At 35.8% G+C, this 20,477-nt stretch overlaps 1 protein-coding gene across 3 annotated transcripts in view; it reads right to left on the bottom strand.

Annotated features, from left to right (window-relative positions):
* The window catches only part of Mms22l (MMS22 like, DNA repair protein), a 109,609-nt gene that overhangs the window by 59,487 nt on the left and 29,645 nt on the right, over positions 1-20,477 (bottom strand). For all 3 annotated transcript variants that reach the window (XR_006020921.1, XM_038347631.1, XM_038347633.1), the window contains exons 12-14: positions 20,267-20,386; positions 14,819-15,045; positions 11,183-11,692 (exon numbers count right to left, since the gene is read on the bottom strand). Coding sequence is in view for 2 of the 3 variants with exons in the window: in XM_038347631.1 (XP_038203559.1) it covers positions 11,183-11,692; positions 14,819-15,045; positions 20,267-20,386 (857 nt within the window). In the remaining variant the exon portion in view is untranslated. The remainder of the gene's footprint in view (positions 1-11,182; positions 11,693-14,818; positions 15,046-20,266; positions 20,387-20,477) is intronic.

Here is a 20,477-nt window from a genome sequence, read left to right as displayed (position 1 = left end):
AAATAAGCCTTAAATCTGACAAGAGACATCCTAAAGAGAGAAAAATATGTATCTTGTAATGTAAAGAAGAAACAATTGAAATTAAGAGTTTCAACTGCTAGTTTCACTATTTGTTCTCACTTTTGTTAAATTATAATATGTTAATAAATAAAATTTTAAAAAGCAATTACCCTCCTTTAGAAGGCAGATGGAGGAAGATAAGGCTATTCCTTATGAACAATATGGTGGCAAAAGTAAACCCGTATGCCAGAACAAAATGTGCTCAGATGTTCTTTGTAAAACACATGTTAGAGACAACAGCTTTGGAGTGGTAAGAGAAAACAGTGAGGCTAGCCAGGTATATTTAAAGCTACAATGAATTTAGTTTTGTGATTTAGTGTCTTTTGAGGCTTATTAGTGCAAAAATAATTATGGGAATAATGAACAGACTAGCTTCCTCCCCTCATTGATATCACACTATTATATCAGTGAAAACAATATAGCTATAGCACTTAAATTTTACTTGCTTTCACTGAATACTTCCCTTGTAGAACCAAAAGTTACAATACCAGTGTATCTCACCAAGTTTGTCTGGATTTAGTCCATTTAATAAAGTCACAATTTTCATCTACCCCACAGCTGAACAGCTAACTTTAACAAACCTGTCACAAAAGGGATTCATCCTCCTTCAATATATTTATGACAAAATGTCTTTGATTTAAAAATCAGTATGGCGTGGTGCCATGTAAGTAAAGTGAAGATATCTTCCCACAAGCTCAATGCTGACTTCCATTTATTCAAAGTTTCAAAGACCTGGGAGGTCTAAAACCTACAGTGTACCTTGGAGTGCAGACAAAGAACATGACAATATTTTCACCTCTCCTCAACACCTTCTAATGTATTACCACTGACCAACGAGAAAAGCTACAGTGGGTACAAAAAGTACTCAATGTTCTCCTACCTACACAAGTGAGCGGGAACCAAGTGACTTCTCTACAAAGTGCATTTCTTTCGCTCTGCGCAGCTCAATGCCCTTAATCTAGTGTACATGTCTTTTCCCTACCCTTCTCTTTTCTCTCTTCCTCTACAACCAAGAAAAGTAGATTTTCTCTATTTCCCATTTCCCCATTATAATTTTGGCGACTTTAAACTCTGGCAGTAACTATGCAGCAGAAAACAGCAAACCCAAAACCTGATAAAGGTTCACGTCTGTATTTCCTGAATAGATAATCTTGAAAGTATCGATCTAATATCACATTGACATATTCAAAAAATTTTAATGAACTAGGAATTGGACTTAAATTCAAGTATGACTCATATTATAATTAGACATTTCAAAACCAAAAGCAAAGCACCCAAGACTAATAGTGGAGAAAATTTGATGAAGCTTTCATGTTTTCTTCTGTTAAGGATACAGGCTCTAAACTTCACATCTGATCCCTGCTGTTATTTCATTCTGTTTCCAGAAAACTGCCCTGGAATAACTAGGCTTTTCAACATAGAATCTCCAGCTATGCAAAATTTTCTTAAATTATATTTAATAATTATTTTCTTTATTCTATTTTCCCAGTTCTCTTCTCCAAGTATCTTGCTTCTCATCCAATCCCAACACAAACCTTTTCTACTTTTAGGATAAACAGTTTTTTAGAGACCAGCTTCAACAGAATAGTTCTTAAAGATTTCAAAGGCACAGCCTGAGCCTCTTACTCCACCTGCTTCCCTATTTCAATATTAGAACAGTCTGATGAGCCGGGTGGTGGTGGCGCACGCCTTTAATCCCAGCACTCGGGAGGCAGAGGCAGGCGGATCTCTGTGAGTTCGAGGCCAGCCTGGTCTACAAGAGCTAGTTCCAGGACAGGCTCTAAAAAAGCTGCAGAGAAACCCTGTCTCGAAAAACCAAAAAAAAAAAAAAAAAAAAAAAAAAAAAGAACAGTCTGATGATACTTACTGAATGGGAAAACAAAGATAAAAATACCCACAAACAACTCAGCTGCATACAATAAACATGGTGAGCTTTGCTTTTCAATAGCATCAAACCCTTTATTAGGAAGGACGCATTTCCTAAAATCTTTTAGAGGTCCTTTCTATGCATAGATGCTTAGGTAGAAAACACAGATGAATTTTAGAATTCTACATTAAACCTACATCCTAACTACTCCAACATTAATGTCTGCTTTCCTGAGAAGATCTGTTACATAAACAAAAGATACTAAGAAATACAAACAATTACCTACTAAAAATGGTGCCTAAAGTAACAGAAAAAATGGTTATGGTTTAAGTAAACACCTAAGTTTTTCTCCTATCAGTCTATCAGTCATGTAATAAGCATATCAACAAATATTACATAGATTAAATTTGACTGGATCATATGTATCTGCTATAATAGACACTAAAAGCATTACATGAATTTATTAAACACCTTTTAGCAATAATGTGTCCTCTGCAGAAAAATAATTATACTATAAAGTTGAAAGCAATAAATGACATTACAGCAATTCAAATGAAACAGATTATTCAAAAGTAAAGATACACAGATACAAAGATAAGTATACATTTCAGAGACATTTGAGTGAAAGATAATACTGTTTACAAAATGATTAAAAAAATAAAGAAAATCATAGATGCATGAAAGAGATTATTACAACCGTCGTTTTGGATAGGTGCAAGATAAACTTCAGAGCTGTCCAAACATTTTTCTGCCTTTTTTAAAAAAGATTTTATATGTACGAGTGTTATGTCTGCCCTGGTTCTCACAGAGGTCAGAAATGTTACATACTATGGAACAGAGTTATGTATGGTTTTGAAGCATGTTTATTCTGGGAAGTCATCCCAGGTCCTCTGCAACAGTAACAAGTGTTCTTAATCACAAAGCCATCCATCTCTCCAGCCCTGTTTTTCTGCTTTTGCTGCAGTAATCACTGCCCAGAAGTCCTTTCCTAAGATTATACTGTTAGTAAGAGTGAGGAGGGTTTATGAACCTGTCAGCCCTCACTTTTATACTATGTACTCCCTGTAGCAACTACCAAGCATGCTACAATTTTCACAAGAGGCAGAAGAAATAGGCACACATCTGTTGGCTGCCTGGAATACTGACTGACCCCTCCAACATAAGATTCTCTGACTCCATCTACAGCCCACATGCACTAATCTGTAAAATCATCTTTCTATTACCCTCAAATCCTTCTAAATGGCTTCTTTTCCTCCTGTCTCTACCTGTATGCCCTTGGTGAGAGTCGTTGGCTATTTCTGACGACCACTTTGAACAATTATGTTCTTAGATGTAACACTTTCAAAAGCATGCTTCTTTCTTGTTCAGTGCACAGATTCCTTCTATTGCCTTGGCCATGTTTCTGCCATGTTTTAGTCTAACTATTCAACACGTTTTGATAGAAAAATAGACTCAAAGGTAGTTTCAACTGATTAAATAAAGGGGGATTCACAAAAAGACTTAACTGATGGCAAGAAAGTCAAATGTGAATAGCCCTGAAGACCAGACAGATACATAATTCTTTTTTTATGTCCACCAAAAAATCACTAAGGTTAAAATCAAGTAAACTCCTTCAAGAAGGTAAAGGTAACAAGAGAATATGAAATAAATTAAGCTACAACAACAAAACATAGGTCTTTATCAAAAATAAAAGCTTTTATACTATGAAGGACGACAGCAAGAAAATCCATCCATAGAAAAAATTTGTACATCATACATTTCTAGTTGCATTTCTTTTATCTAGACTACATAAAGAGCTAATGTAACTCAATAATAAAATATTTAAAACTCAGTAAAAGGTCTGAACATGTATTTACCCAAAGACATAATAGTAATAATCACATGAAAATATGTCCAGTATCATTAGTCTCCAGAGAATTGCAGACAGCATCACTCTGAGACAACACCTAATACCCACCAAGATCACAATAAAAAAAAGTCATATAGCAGCCATACTGGTGAGGCTGTGATCTCTTGGTGTCATGAAACATCTTGTTTATATGAAAGAAGAAATAAATATGAACTAATTTAGCATTTTCTCAAAAAGTTAAGCAGCATGATTCAACAATTGCACTTCTATACAAATACCCAAAAGGAATAACATATTTAAACCTTCACTTGCAAACCTTTGCCAATAAGGATATAGGTATATAATATTTTCTTATATAATCTTTTATTCTGATGCAGGAAAATGGATTATTTAGACAGCAAATTTCACTGACAATTCAATAAATGATCCAGACATATAATCTATTTTAGCAAAATATAAAAAGTAAGCAAATATTGCTAATAGAATGTAGTTTGTGTTACTATATGAATCTACAAAATATGTAAGTAACATGAATATACTGTAAAATTCTAGCCCCATGAAGTACATATAAGGTCAAAATACTAATTTATAGAATATATAAACCAGCTGCAAGATATATGAAATACTTAATGACGTAAAATGTATTTATATGATTTATATTTTATAAATTCCTTAAATATTAACTTTGTACTACATTCCCTATGAGATCCCTGTGCCACCTCTGGAGCAAGCAAAGCTGCCAGGCAGATGGCTCACTTGAATAAGCAATAAACATAGCTTGACTTTATTTCTCACAGACTGGCAATGTATTTCTCTGTGGAGTATTTTTATATGCCCTCCCCCATATTATTACAATACTGCCCTCAAATTTACATAGTACTATATATGATGAAGCACCAGAGAGGCATTTTGTGTAAACTGGAATGTAAGTGAACCAGAAATGACACAGTTTATTTGAAAAGTTCTATCTAATCAGATTTACTTGAAGTAAACTATTTTTCAGTAATTTCAGCTACAGTTCGTTCTCATTGATAGAACATGCAATAATACTATGAGGTCCTGCATGTTGTCCAGAGTGTTCATCCGACTTTCCCCTAAACAGCATGCACAGTATACAGCACAGCAGACCTAGACTGAGAGCATCTCCTCTTGTCCTACCTACTTTCCTATCAGGGAGCCCCAGTTTTCTCCCCAAAGCAAAGAAAAAGAAAACTTTTGCTTATAATAAGTGTTATCACACCAGTAAAAGTATTAAGCATGGAAAATAACAAGTATATTTCTGAATTCACATGTGTGTACATGTACACACACACACCCTCACCCTCCTCCTCTAATACCAAGACAGTTATGTAACAAACAGATGATCTTCTAACCTCATGTGAAAGAGAGGGAAAAGGGAAACTTAAGTCTAATTTCAAAATGTATCTTCAAGCCAAGGAAAAGAGGCGTAATCTTCTAGGGAGTTATACACAAAATGTATCACAAAAACTGTAACCAACCCTTTTGAGCTATATACTTTAGCCTCTAATTTAGCATTTTGGGCAAGTTCTCCAATACATTTATACTTTGAAACTAGGCTCTTGTTTAATACAAAATAGGATGTCAGTTGATCAATATCCATTTGGCTTAAATTCATAAGTCCACAACTTCCCTTAAGTGTTAGAACAAACAAGTACAAAGCCTAAAAATTTATTGTTTCTTTTCTAACTCAAAATGATATTTGTGGGTGCCAAAAGGCATTTTGAAACCACTCACCCTTACATCAGTAAAAATGAAAAAGGGGGATGGAGAGGAGGGAGAATCCCAGGAGGCCTTATGTGTCAAGTTTTTGCCCAGAGCTAATTTCCATAGCTATGTTATAAAACCTGAAAATAGAGGTTTATAATGGAAATGCTGACAGACTCTTAACTATTGCAGGCCAAATGGATATAATTAAAGAAAAGCTTTCAGCTATACCTAACCACAAACGAAAGGCTGCCATTTTTATGTTAGCCTCAAATAACAGCAAGAGAAAACTAGAAATGTGATTCCATAAAGGAAATGTAAAATACTAAGATGACCGATAGACCTATTTGATTTTAGAGTTTTAAACAGGCATTTAGTTAACATAACCAAGTCAGTATTTTCACGGTCCTACTTAATCAGCAATAAAGATTGCTCTGGTGAGCCATCAGCTTCAGTTCGCAGAAAGTGGCATATGAAGTTATTATTTCTTCACAGCCTAAAGGGAGCTGCTTCTCCCTTTAATCAGTAATCGTAATTCTATAATTTCTGTCATGCAGTTATTAAAGTTGCCTAGTCAACACACACACACACACACACACACACACACACACACCTGCACACACACCTACACATACATTTATGCAAGGGCTGGTACCTTATTCCCATCTGAATTTGAAAACAGAGGAGATTGTTAAGCTAAAGTATTTCATCCATTCCCTTGGCCAGGGATGCAGCCAAGAATAAATATCATCAATCTATGTAATCCATCTTCCCTACTTAAATCAAAAGTCAAGAATTTAGCTTTCTTCTCAGCTCTAACGCAGGAAGAGCAGGTGCCTATGCTCTAATTTTTAAAAATTATCCATAATGCTTTGAGCTTTTCTATAGTATTTTTAGTAGACAGCGTAATTCAAGCATGGTTACAAAATGTTCTTCAACAAAATTATCAATTTTCTATTCAATCAAGAACAAATCTCCATGTTCAGATAACCAAATTACTTGTAAAAAATGTTTTGTCCTTTCATTTAAAGTAAACAATTCTATGTGATTTCTGGATACTTTCACCAAATATTCTAAAGAAAATGCTTATTTACATTGCCAATATCTATCTTAAAAGTGCTTTTATATATAATCATATATGATATATATGATTAGTGTCACTGCAGATGTGCACAAATCACTATACAAGATTAAGATTAAACCTACAGTATAACAGTAGTATGGACCATCCTGCTCACACAATAACTGCAGACTTCTCTCAAAGCTCCTCTATTTTTGATAACAATTTTATATGATTTTTATATTCTGTTCTTTATAGCATTGTTTTCAAGAACAGTTACAACACAGTGGTTAAGAGTGTTTTCCTGAGGGTCCAAGATTGGGTCCCAGCATCCACATCTATTGTTAAGTTAACTTGTTAATAACTCCAGTTCATGGGACCATATGCCCTCTCAGGCCTCCACTGACACATGCATTCATATGCATATACATGTATTTTTTAAAAGAATTATTGCAATAAAGTAAAAAAATACACGTGTTTGAGAAATTAAATGTTACCAATGTAAGCATTTGTCTTTTTTATAGGCCAGTTTAAAAGGCAAACAACATATGCATGCACACACACAGAGACAGGCACATACCTTGCTCCAGAGTAAAGCAAACCTCAAAGTCAATTCAGAACCATTAAGAAAAACTACTAACATAAATGTAAATCTGCTTCACCTTATATATTGTTCCTGCAGTCTTTACAGTCATTTCTGGACTGCAGAATACTCACAGCTCATAAGGTACTTTTAAAAGCAGTATTAATAATTCTTAAAATAGACTGGTTTTAATGTTAAAATACTCATTTGAATTTTAGAGAAAAAAATTTTGTTTCAGTCAGAAAAATTAAATATAGGTGGTTGATGTGATCCCAATATGTGAGACAAATGTTGATACTTTGATTCATTTTACTGATTCATAAACTACAAAATTACTAAAATAAAACAATCAAAACCCTCCAATAAGCAACTATTTTTATTTAGTAGGAAAAAAAAAACTCATTCAGATGTTCACAAACAATGATAATTTCAGGTTCGCATACAAAATGCAGATTTTACTTATTGAAAGTACTTTCCATTGCTAAACATTACACAACTGACATCTTCAGTTTGGTTATATAAATTGGGAAGTACAAAGTAAGAAGGCAGAGGCAGCTAGTGCAGTTTAAGAACCCAGTCTCAGTTCTGAAATTTAATAGGATAAACATATCTATAATTTCATTTTTATCTATAAATAGGAATGGAAAAGTTAATAAAGATAGTATTTGAAAATTGTAAATCTTTAAAAAATAAAGGAATTATTTTGTATACCTATTACTTTGTTCTTTTAAGGCTTATTAAATTTTATGTATATGAGTGTTTTACTTGCATATATGTCTGTGCACCATGTGTGCACCTAATGTTCATGTATGTCAGAAGAGATCATCTGATCACCTGGAACTATAGTCATTAAAAGTTGTGAACCACCATGTGGCTGCAGGGAACTGAATCCAGGTCCTCTCCAAGAACAAGTACTCTTAACTGCTAAGACATATTTCCAGGCCACACATTGTGCTTTTACAGAATTATGAAGAAAAGTTTCAGTAGGGAGATTCAAGCAAATGTTAGTGGACAACTATCAAGAAAAAAGAAAAATCATTTAAAAATTTTAGCTCTCTGCAAATTTGATTTTCGAAATCTCTCTGATCTTCAAAGTAAGCTTTGTTTCCCCACTAAACTCAGAATTTCATTTGTCTTAGAAACACTTCCTATGCAAGTTTCTGCAGTGGTTTAAAAATGAAAGTGAAGCAAATTCAATAAAGACTATCACATCTAAAACACTCACGTAGCAACTCAGTCTTAGAAGTATCTACAGATATACTTCAAGTATACAGATGCATGCATATATAAAAATGTTAAATAAAATGTACTATGATAACAGCATGGTAATATAAATTTCATCACAGGGACAGGGCAAATAACGTTTGCTACATCTGTATAAGGAAACACTAAGAAAAAAAAATTAGGTAGGTTTCCATACACCAATATAAAAAAATGGCCCAGAAAATAATACTCAAAGAGAAAAGGATATTTCTAAACAAAGAATCACAAATGCTTCAAAGGTGTCAATAACAGAAAGCACGGAAAGGTACTCAGGAACAGAACTATCCTCAGCCTGAGGACTGCTGAGTTCTGCTGTGAGGTTGACTTGGTGAACTGTAGAACTTGAGAAGCACGATAGCCTCTACTCACTAAATGTGAATGGCATCTTCCTAGTTGTGACAACTAAAAATGTTTCCAGAGAATACCAAATATCCCTTGAAGAACAAACTCATTCCTAGTTGAGAACCACTTAAATGAGAGTGAAGGTGAGACTTAACACATTTTACCACATATGTTCACAATGCAAAGATAATTTAAGAACACAGGAAAATTCCTAGAGTAAGAGTACTTATAGGTTATGAATCTTTGATTAAAAACTATGCAAAGCCAGGCATGGTGGCATGCACCTGTCATCCCAACACTTGGAAGGTGGGTGTGATATGGATAAAATAATGGTCCAGGCCAGCCTTAGCTACATAATGAGTTTGAGGTCATCCCAGCCTAGACTCTGTCTTAATCCCCCAACCCCTAAAATCTATTAAAAATAAAATTATTTAGGATTAAAAGGTATTTAGCAATCTTCAGAAGAAAAGCAGAAAAATAAATTGATTATACTACTTTCTTTCTATGACTGCCTCTTCAAGATGCATGCCTCTTCCCTTCCTTCTTTACTCCTATGTTTTTAAATCTTACAAGGACGGCAGTTCCCAATTACCAAGACAGTTCAAAAAAGCACCCTCCTCTTTCTTGTTTTTTACATTAGAAAGACATATTTATATATACAAACTAAAACTAGAATAAGAATTTTCCAGTTAAGCTAGAAAGCACAGGAAAATGACTCTCATTATTTACTAAAAAATCAATAAAGAAAATGAAATGAGTGTTTGTTAGATAAAATAAAATCTACTGATATAGTCTGTGACTCCAAAAACATTTTTATGCAAAGATCCATAAAGGTTTTTTCTTATGATTATTAATTTACATCTGTCTACCCACACATCAAAATATCTGAGTCTGTTGTAATATTCTTACCTGAATATTCTTAACACTGTGAGGCAAGGAGACAACTACTAATGACAACCTCTGTTTAAGCACGCACATATAAAATCCAGTGGCAATTAAAAACTTAAGTAAATTATGATAAAGAAAATTAAGTAAGTTATAAACTGGTATTGTATATTTAAAATCTTGTAAACTAAACTTTTTAAAGTAGTATCAGAAAGAATGCAGTTTCTACATTATCTACAGATAAGACTTCAAATAAAGTTATACATATTAATTATGTGAATTTCTGCTTATCCATTTGGGGATATGTGCATATGTGACTGCAGATGCCTGGGATGTCCAGAAGAGGGTATAAAGTCACCTGGAGCTGGACTTACACGTGTCTCTAGTCTTCTGCGGGAGCAATATGTGCTCTCAACTACTAAGCCATCTCGTTAGCCCCCCAAACCCTACTTCTACAATCAAGTTCTCGTCAACTTTTCAGCAACTGTGACTATAGAGTGATAAAGTTCACTTACTGAGAACATACACTTAACTGCACCTGGTGGTTCATACCTTTAATCCCAGCACTAGGGAGGCAGAGGCAAGCATATCTCTGAGTTTGAGGTCAGCCTGGTCTACAGAGCGATTTTCAGTACAGTCACGGATACAGAGAAAAAAATCCTGTCTTGAACCCCCCCCCCAAAAAGACATTAAAAAATAAAAAAGACTACATACTCAAAAAGTAAAACTTACAAAATGACAAAAATTCAATAATTATAACTATTATCTACAGTTTGTATCCATCATTAAGGCATGTTCTCAGTACATCTGTAAATTAATACATCTGTACAATTAGTATGGACCTAAAACATAAGCCTTGTATAAGCTATTTGTTAAAACCAACACATTAATTTCAGAATATACAGACACGGAAGGAAATACTTGAAGCAGTTTTAAGATTACAAATAATCTTTCAGCTACAACTTAAAGACACTGTTTAAAAATAATAGTACAATATGGAAGGTGGAGAGGAGATGGCTTCCAGGTAAAAGTCTTTATTATGCAAACCTGAATTTGACCTACAGAAGAAATGACTCTTAAAAGTTGTGCTGTGACCTCCCATATATATGTCACAGAATGTGCATGCTCATTCACATCCATGCATCATACCCACTCTCTCTCAAGTAATAACAATAAAAAATATTAAGTTAAATAAAGTAATACACGATAGCTCAAGCCTCCCTATGGGAACAAAATTCCATGGGCTTCTATAAAAGTCACCTCAAAGTTGAACTCAAGGTCTTGTTCAGACTAGCACACCTCTTTCGGTAATCACACACTTTTCAGAGAGTCAACCCAAAAGAAAGTTCTAAATGCAGGGTTCTAGGATCACAAAAGGGCTGCTCTCAGTTCAGTGTTGTTGCTGTGTCTCAATAAAAGATTTCTTGTGAAGAACTACTGTTTGAAAACTAATGATTTCTGCCAACTAAGCCCTTTCATCTACACTTGTATGTATCTAAGTATGCCAAAGTGAAGCTCATCAGTAGTATACTTAGTTGGAAAACGTACCTGATTCTGGCCAGAACAGCTTGTAGAAAGCTCAGCACTGTCCTAAGTTCAGATTCTTGACAGGCTCGCAGGAGCATGCTAAATCCATCATTGAGAAGATGCTCATGAGAAGGATATAAGCAAAAGCTGGTCTCAAATACTTCTTGAACACCATCAATATAGATGGAAAGAAGTGTCCATAGTGTATGTCTCTGAACCATTTCATCATTCTTAGAAACCAAGAATTCCTTTGCTTTCTCTTGAAACTCACATGACAATTTCTCAGCCCAAACGCCAATGTCCAGATTTTTCTGTGCATACATCAGGAGGAATGCCATCTGACCCTTCCAAACAAGGGCTCTATGAGATGACGTGGAGGCAGGCTTGAGGAAACGAAGGAGGTCTAAAACATGGCTTGCTACATCTTCTATCTCTGCAACAGCTGCTAACAGTAGAAAAAGACAGAAAAAGTTCTGGAGGCCAACTTCAGTTAGTTCTTCCATCCTTTTTTGATGAAACTTAGAATATATTCTATAAAAAATGAAAATTAGTAAGAGTATTTCATTAACTAAAATCTATCATTTAAAAATGCTTTCCTCTAATATTTATGATACAGCATCATTATAAGTTACAGCTAATTATTATGTGTGGTATATAAATGTATACATGCTTATGTGTACACATGTGCAGGTGTTTGTTCACACATACATATGGAGGCCTGAGGTTAGCATCAGGTATCGTCCTCAATTGGACCCCACTTTGAGATAGTGCCTCTCACTGAATAGTTTCTATTTTCAGCTAGTCTAGCTAGTCAGCTAGGGATCTACTGTATGTACCTCTCAAGGGTTATGATTATGTCAGCCTCTGCATCTACTCACACAGATGACATGATTCTAATTCCTGTGGAGACCAAAAAATGTGAGCCTATTCCACCTTGTCTGAAAGTCACACAGTCTGAGCTTATTTTGCTCTCTCAAAGTTGTTGACAACAGGTGTGGCTATACACCCTGACCTACCACGGTGTGAGATTACTTGATGTTCTGGACATTAAGATGACTCATAGAGGTAGATCTGCTCCACTCTGATCAAAGGTCAGAGAATTCAAGCATACTTCTGCTCTGTTTTTTGACATAGGTGATCTGACTTAGGGAGTGATTGCCTGCATGATACTTGGTCTAGGGTGAGCTCACTGCCCAAACATCAAATACTTTACTCTGTAATTAATGGCTTTGTATCAAGTTTTGGAGCAAGTAACCATTCTGGCTGTCCTTTGTATCATGTTAAAGCAGCCTTTTTTCTTCTTCCTTCCTTTTTTATTAGGGTATAAAAGTATATGGAAAATAAAACTAGGCAAACTCAAAACTCAGGAAGAAATTCAGCATTCAGTATTTGCTGACTTGCCCTCACTATTTTGTGTATCTGTGTTTCTTTCTTATCTCTCTTCCTCCAACTTCACATTTCTAATCCTCATGGTCCTACCCTGGAAGGTACAAAGCTACCTGAGCTAGGATAGCGGCACAAGTCACCCCAAAAAAGGTGCCCCCCAACAAACTCCTATCCTTTATCCATTGAGCCATTTTCCCAAGTTTTAACTCTTTACCCTATTACTATTTCTACTTCCCACTGCCCACTGACATAGAAAACCATTACAGTTAAATATAGATTCAGCTTTTCCCAAAGATAGTAAGAAGGCGTTTTTCCTATGGTATATAGACTTTGCCTTTGATTGCATCATTTCCTTACTTCTTGGCAAATAGGACAGAATAAATGTTACAGCTTAGATTTCAAAGAGTCCACAAAGTCTGAGTTTGTTCAATAGTAAAGTGCACTAAGAGGTTGTTGCATCTTTAGGATAGAGGTTAAATAGAATGGGAACACTTAACGGAGACCTAAGTCCTCTGTCACACTTTTCTTCTGTTCCCTGGCAACAAGGTAAGTGGGTTTGGCTCTGGCGTATGTTCTCAGCAGGATATGCTGCCTCAACCAAAGCAACAGAGTTGGACTGAAACTCTAAAACCAAGAGCCAAAACAACCCTTTCCTATTTAAAAACCGATTACCTCAGGCATTAGTCACAGCAACAGCACTCTTTTAAGTACAATTTCATATGTTCTTATAGAAATTTTAACTGAACAATTTTTCAGAACTTTTCTTAACCATTTTCCCTCTACCCTTCAGAACCTAGTTTTATTTTGTACCTTAGGAAAATTCAAGTAGCTAGGCTATTTTTTACCAACATAAAAAAAAGAGTGCTCAAATATCTAAATCAGCCATTACTAAATTTCATCTTTTATCAAACTACTTAATAATATAACCTAACACTAATGCACATTTCTCTCAACACTTAATGGCTTAGACTTGGAAAGCATTTCATCTTGACTTCCTACTCATGGATTGCTAAGTTTTGTAGTTTCTATACATGGTTGTTAAGGCCAAAGAAAATTAAAGCACACTGAGACTGAATGTACATAAGAGCTAATATGAGCCAAAGTAAAGATTTCTTTCTTTACTATTTTTACTTTCTTTACTATAGAGATTAATACATAGTACTGCTCTATTAATGTTATTAAGTGATTTACAGTAATTAATTAATGGAGCCATGAGTATTATGTTTTTCATAGAAATGTTTAAGTTTGATAAGTCTTGCTGGTCTTGAACTCTATGTAACTAAGGATGATCTTGAGCCAACAATTTTCCTACCTCAACCTTCCAAGTGTGGGAGGGGTACACTATCACATTCACCTCATTAAATATTTTCTCTCCCCAAGTTCTTACCAAACAAGATGAGGAAGTATCAGATGGAGATATACTTCATGACAAAGGCTTTAAAAGGGGGTTTCCATGTAGTCATGGAAGTTGAAAACGAAATACAAGTAGATCCATTAAACAAAGAAAACTCAAAAGCAGACCAGAGAGAGAGAGAGAGAGAGAGAGAGAGAGAGAGAGAGAGACCGACCAAACTAGATATTCTAGGTTCTGGTCAATTCTTATTTGAGGAAGCAGCACTGACAAAAAATACAAAAAATTCAACCAATGACCCTACCAGCTACCAACGTAACATGAAAAGATTTTTTTAATTAAAAAAAATTCTATTACTTTTAATAAACCAGAGCAAAGGATTATGTAACATTACAGTTAATTGTGGTCAAAATTGTTGCAAATACTCTGGTGTTTTAAAATTCCAATCTTCAGTAGTGATTATATGAATAAGAAACTGAAACCCTCTAATTTATGGATATTAAGTTTATTCCTCATTATAACAAACTGGCAATACAAAAAATTTTGGGGCTGGAGAGATGGTTCAGTGGTTAAGAGTACTGTCTGCTCTTCCAAAGATAATGAGTTCAATTCCCAACAACAAGGTGGCTCACAACCATCTATAATGATATCTGGTGCCCTCTTGAGGAAGAGACACGGTCCATTGTCCTCATCATCTTAGGCCATGAGACCCAGTATGGACAAGTTCAATAGAACTGCCATAATACTAGCTGCCCATGCACGCTTCAGCATTGCTAGGGCATAAATTTCATTTTAATTTTTAGGTTAAGGAATATATTTTAAATGTGCAAAGATTAACCACAACTTAAACATATGAATAGCAAAACTTCCAAATGTACTAGTGAACATTTATGACAAAAAAGATACTATATAACACATACCTTCCTTTAACCTGTTTCCACGGATGAGGGCCACTGTTCTTCATTGCTTTCTTAATGACTTTTGCCAAAATGCAAAGAAAAATGGTGTAACTGCTGCTTGATTTGTACAGGTCAGGATCTTGTTTATCACAACAGCAGGTCTTCACCATGGTAAGCAGTGACAAGGGTGACTTGATGATATTAGTAAGGCCTTTCAAAGGAAGCCAAGAAATACTGAAGGTGCTATTCTAAATAAAAATTTAAAAAAAAGCACAACATAGCTGTTATAGATAAGCTTTCTAGTAAATAAAAGTGAAAGCTGCAAATACTAATTAGCCCATAAAAGCTTGTTCCACTGTAATCATAAATAAGCTTTTATTGGACTGTAATTATCACATATAACCCAGAATAAGAAAAAAAATACAAAGAGAGAACATGAAGAGCTCGTTGAATCTTATATTTTCCCCAAAATGTGTTTTTAGCAATTGTTCTGGCCAAAGATGCTATGAATGACCTTTAAAAACTATTCCATTTTTCTCAATGTTTCTGTTATGTCACTTAATATTATGCTAATTAACCCAATTAAAAAATGGGGCACTGAACTGAACAGAGAATTCTCAACAGAAGAAGTTCAAATGGCCAAAAGACACTTAAGGTCATGCTCAACCTCCTTAGCGATCAGGGAAATGCAAATCAAAACAACTTTGAGATACCATCTTACACCTGTCAGAATGGCTAAAATCAAAAACACTAATGATAGCCTTTGCTGGAGAGGTTGTGGAGTAAGGGGTACACTCATCCATTGTTGGTGGGAATGCAAACTTGTGCAACCACTTTGGAAAGCAGTGTGGCGGTTTCTCAGGAAATTTGGGAGCAACCTATCCCAGGACCCAGCAATTCCACTCTTGGGAATATACCCAAGAGATACCCTATCATATTACAAAAGCATTTGTTCAACTATGTTCATAGCAGGATTATTTGTAATAGCCAGATCCTGGAAACAACCTAGATGCCGTTCAATGGAAGAATGGATGAAGAAACTGTGGAATATATACACATTAGAGTACCATTCAGCGGTAAAAAACAATGACATCTTGAATTTTGCATGCAAATGGATGGAAATAGAAAATACTAATCTGAGTGAGGTAACCCAGACCCAAAAAGATGAACATGGGATGTATGCACTCATAATTGGTTTCTAGTCATAAATAAAGGACATCGAGCCTATAATTCGTGATCCTAGAGAAGCTAAAAGAAGGTGAACCCAAAGAAAAACATATAGTTATCCTCCTGGATATTGGAAGTAGACAAGATAGCCAGGCAAAAATTGGGAACTTGAGGGTGGGGTGGGATGGAAGGAAGGGGAGATGGGGAGAGAAAAGTGTGAATGGGAGGATGGGGAGAGCTTGGGGGAACGGGATGGTTGGAATATAGGAAGAGTGGATATGGGAGCAGGGAAGTATATACCTTAATTAAGGTCCCCATGTGTCCAGGGAGATGCCCCCAGCTAGTTCCTTGGGCAGCTGAGGAGAGGAAGCCGGAAATGGCCAGATCCTATAGCCATACTGATGAATATCTTGCCTATCACCATAGAACCTTCATCTGGTGATGGATGGAGTTAAGAGACAGAGCCCCACATTGGAGCACCGGACTGAGCTCCCAAGGTCCAAATGAGGAGCAGAAGGAGGGAGGGAGAACATGAGCAAGGAAGTCAGGACCGCGAGGGGTGCACCCACCCACCGAGATGGTGGGGCTGATCTAATCGGAGCTCACCAAGGCCAGATAGACTGGGACTGAAAAAGCACGGGATAAAACCGGACTCCCTGAACATGGCGGACATTGAGGGCTGCTGAGAAGCCAAGGACAATGGCAATGGGTTTTGATCCTACTACATATTCTGGCTTTGGGGGGCCTAGCCTGTTTGAATGCTCACCTTCCTAGACCTGGATGGAGGGGGGAGGACCCTGGACTTCCCACAGGGCAGGGAATCCTTACTGCTCTTTGGACAGGAGAGGGAGGGGGAGTGGAGGGGAGGAGGGGGAGGTAAATGGGAAGCGGTGGAAATTTTTAATAAAAAAAAAAGAAAAAAAAGAACACTTAATACAAATTCATTATACAAAATAATGGATTTCTTTATGACATTTTCATATATGTACAGCATGTTGTATCACTTACTTTTCTGTTGCTATGATAAAATACCAAGCTCAAGGCAACTTATGGGATTTATTTGGCTTATAGTTCTAGAGCAGTGGTTCTCAACCTGTGTGTGTCACAAAACCTTTGTGATTACAGCAACCCTTTCATAGGAGTTGTCTATGGCCATAGAAAAATGCAGATATTTAATTACAACTCATAACAGTAGCAAAATTATAGTTATGAAGTAGCAACAAAAATAATGTTATGGTTGTGGGTCACCACAACATGAGGAACTATATTAAAGGGTCCCAGCATTAGGAAGGTTGAGAACCACTACTATAGAGAAATAAGCACCTACCATAGTAGAGAAGTGGGACAGCAAGCAAGCAAGCATGGTGGCTGGCATAGGCACTGGGCACTAACAGTTTGAACCATAAACAGGAATTAAAGAGAACTGGGAATAGCCCTTGTCTTTGAAATCTCAAAGCCTGTCCCTAGTGACAAACTCCTCCAGCAAGGCCCTATCCTAAACCTACCCAAACAGCCATGAACTGGAAAACAAATATTCAAATGGCTGAGAATATGGAAGACATTTCTCATTTAAACTACCATACACATCTGAGCCTATACTCATTCCCCTTATTGTCCTCTTTCCCCCATCTAGTCACTTTGGCCATCCCTAGAACTCCCATTTTACTTAGATGCCTTGTATGATAGAACATATAAGACATTTGTCTACGGCTGGCTTATTTCACTTAACATGATGATGGCAGGTTTTTTCCAGTTTCCTCCAAATTACAAAATTTTTTTATTCCTTACGGCTGAATAAACTCTGTTATGTATATACATCAGATTCTTTTCTCCAGCTTTTTCATATAACCCATTTTTTGTAAAAGCTATATATAAGACTACTCTTGCACCTTCTCAATTATTTATTTCTTACACTCTTCTTCCCTTCTTTGATTTGGCTTTCTATTAGAGAACTTTTTTAATGCCTCTGCCTGGTGGGCACTTTCCTGCTGCAAATGTTCACACAGAGAGCCAGTTCATTAGTATCCACCTATAAACCAGTCCAGTTTACCTGCCCCAATAAAGTAGACCACTTTGCCACTATGCTTATCTTTATAGTGTCCTTCATGACCTGAACTTCATCAAAGTTTGGATGGTCACAGACTGAACACTGCACTTCTGTCTCAGGTCTTTGCAGACACAATCTTTCCCCAAAGATAAAGAGGGGCACTGGAATGCTTTTATAGTTCTTGCATTGGTCAGGTCACAAAGAGAATGAACTTCATTTGGCACCTGCCACTCTAGCAATGGCCACAAAAGGAAAGAGTTCATTTATCTTCTTATACACATCATGGCTGAGCCCCTAACTTGGCTATTGTGAATAATGCTGCAAGAATATGTATGTATAAGTGTCAACCAAGAATATTTGTAATTCCTTCTTTTTGTATCAGGTTATTAGTTATTCAGTTTCTCATTTCTGTATCCCTTTATGGTCACTTACCGCCTTTGTTGTTGTTGTTGTTGTTTATTTCACTGATTTGTTCTTTGACAATCTCAGACACATAAAAAGTACATTCTGTTTATTCTCACGCCTTCACTTAATGGTCTTTGAGACCTATCATTTTAGTACGTCTGTGGTTCTATCTACAGCTTGACCATATTAAAAGTTTTGGCTGAAACTTAGTGCTGGCAGTATTGAATAGCTCCTATTACATTTCATAAAGACGCACACACTTTCTTAGTGACAGTTTACCAGACTGTTGGTCACTCTGCATACATTAGTGATTCCCAAGTTTCTCCCTTACTGATTTTAAAAAAACACGAATATTTATTGCCTAGATGCATTATTTCCTTAAACATACAAAATAGTGATTTTGTATCTGTAACACTTCTAATAAATCATTCCATTAGAAGTTAGGTCACTCAATGCTTTCATTCATTTATGTTACTCTTTTGTTATGTTAGAATTTTCATTCTCTGGGCAATGGAGTAACTAAAAAAATGGATGACACTCTGCTAACTATTTCCCAAGCCTTTTGTGACAGGATATTCCTGACTCATCTTAGACACACTTTGAAAAAAAAAAAAGCTGTAATTTCTCCAGCCAGCCTACATATCTCACATAAAATTTTCTCATTTAATAGGTTTTATGTAAAAATAAAAATTTAGTATTTCTGGACTACCTTCCATTACCATTTTCTATCCTGAGAAATTCAAACATCCTAAACCTCCTCTTCTCACTCACAAAAGTAACTAAGGTCTTTAAATGCCTTCAAATTTTTTATTTTCCTAATTCTTACCTGCCTTCTAAACCCAGTTTCTTGTTTAGTTACAAAATAGTAATAAGTAGGAGAGTTGTACAGACAGCCCAGTGGGCTGCTCTTCCAAAGGACCCAAGTTCAATTCCAGCACCCACATGGTGACTCACAGCCACCTGTAACACCCGTTCCAGGGGATCTGACATCCTCTTCAGGCCTCTGAATCCTCTAAATACACGCGCGCACGCAAACACACACACACACACACACACACACACACACACACACATGAGTGCACAAGCATATATGCAGGCAAAATACCCATAAACAAACAATAAATAATGCTTAAGTTTAAAAATTATTTTAACTTTATAAATCAGGATGAGACATTTGTATAATCCCATACTTCTAGTTACTCTGCTTAATCATTCTAGGGAAAAGCGACACCAAATGCTGATTCTTTTTTTTTTTTCCACCTTTTTTCTCATCTATATTTACCTTTTAAAGCAGAGTGTGACTGGGCACTGTATTTCCACTCACAAGCCTTGCTGAGTTACAAGACCTAGGGAAGCTTAGGATTTTGTTCTTGGTACAAGCCACATGGGAATTCCTGTTGTTTTAGCTTATGTACTTACTTCTAAGACTAGTACATGCAGAACTATAGGGGATGAAAATTTTTAAGATGAAACTTAAGCCATCTTAATTTTTTTCTGTTAAACATGAAGTTATCTGAGAAAACTTCCAAGTGAAATTATTTGGTCTATTCAATAGGTTGGTAGAACGTTTGTTGTAAGACGTAATGTAACCTATTAACTTTGTGTGGTCTGAAGTGTTTAGCTGTCGATCGAGCTGGATCCCTTATTAGACCAAACAAATGCTGATTCTTTATGCCAGCTCTCTACAGACAATGTTTGAAAAAGATGAAACCACCTACAAGCTACATTCTACTCCAAACAAAAATTAGTATTTTAAAAAATTCAGTTCTCATAATTAATCAAAAAATGTTCCATAAATATCATAAGCAAATTTCAAATTTCTAGAGTAAATTCATATTCTATTTACTTACCAGGTTCTTACTATAATATTCCCACAAAATGGTCACAATGGAAGTATTTGGCTCCCAGAAATCACAAAGTGTCAAACAACAGTGAAGATACATTCGCAACTGTTCTTCTAGTATACTATCCTAAATAAAGAAAAAGAAAACTGAAGTCATAAAAGATAGGTAGCTCTAATAACATCCTATCATTTAATAACGTACTGAAATCCCTACCACT

Source organism: Arvicola amphibius, chromosome 11 (genome assembly GCF_903992535.2).
Source record: "Arvicola amphibius chromosome 11, mArvAmp1.2, whole genome shotgun sequence".
NCBI lineage: Eukaryota > Metazoa > Chordata > Mammalia > Rodentia > Cricetidae > Arvicola > Arvicola amphibius.
This window is presented reverse-complemented; position numbering and strand designations above follow the sequence as displayed.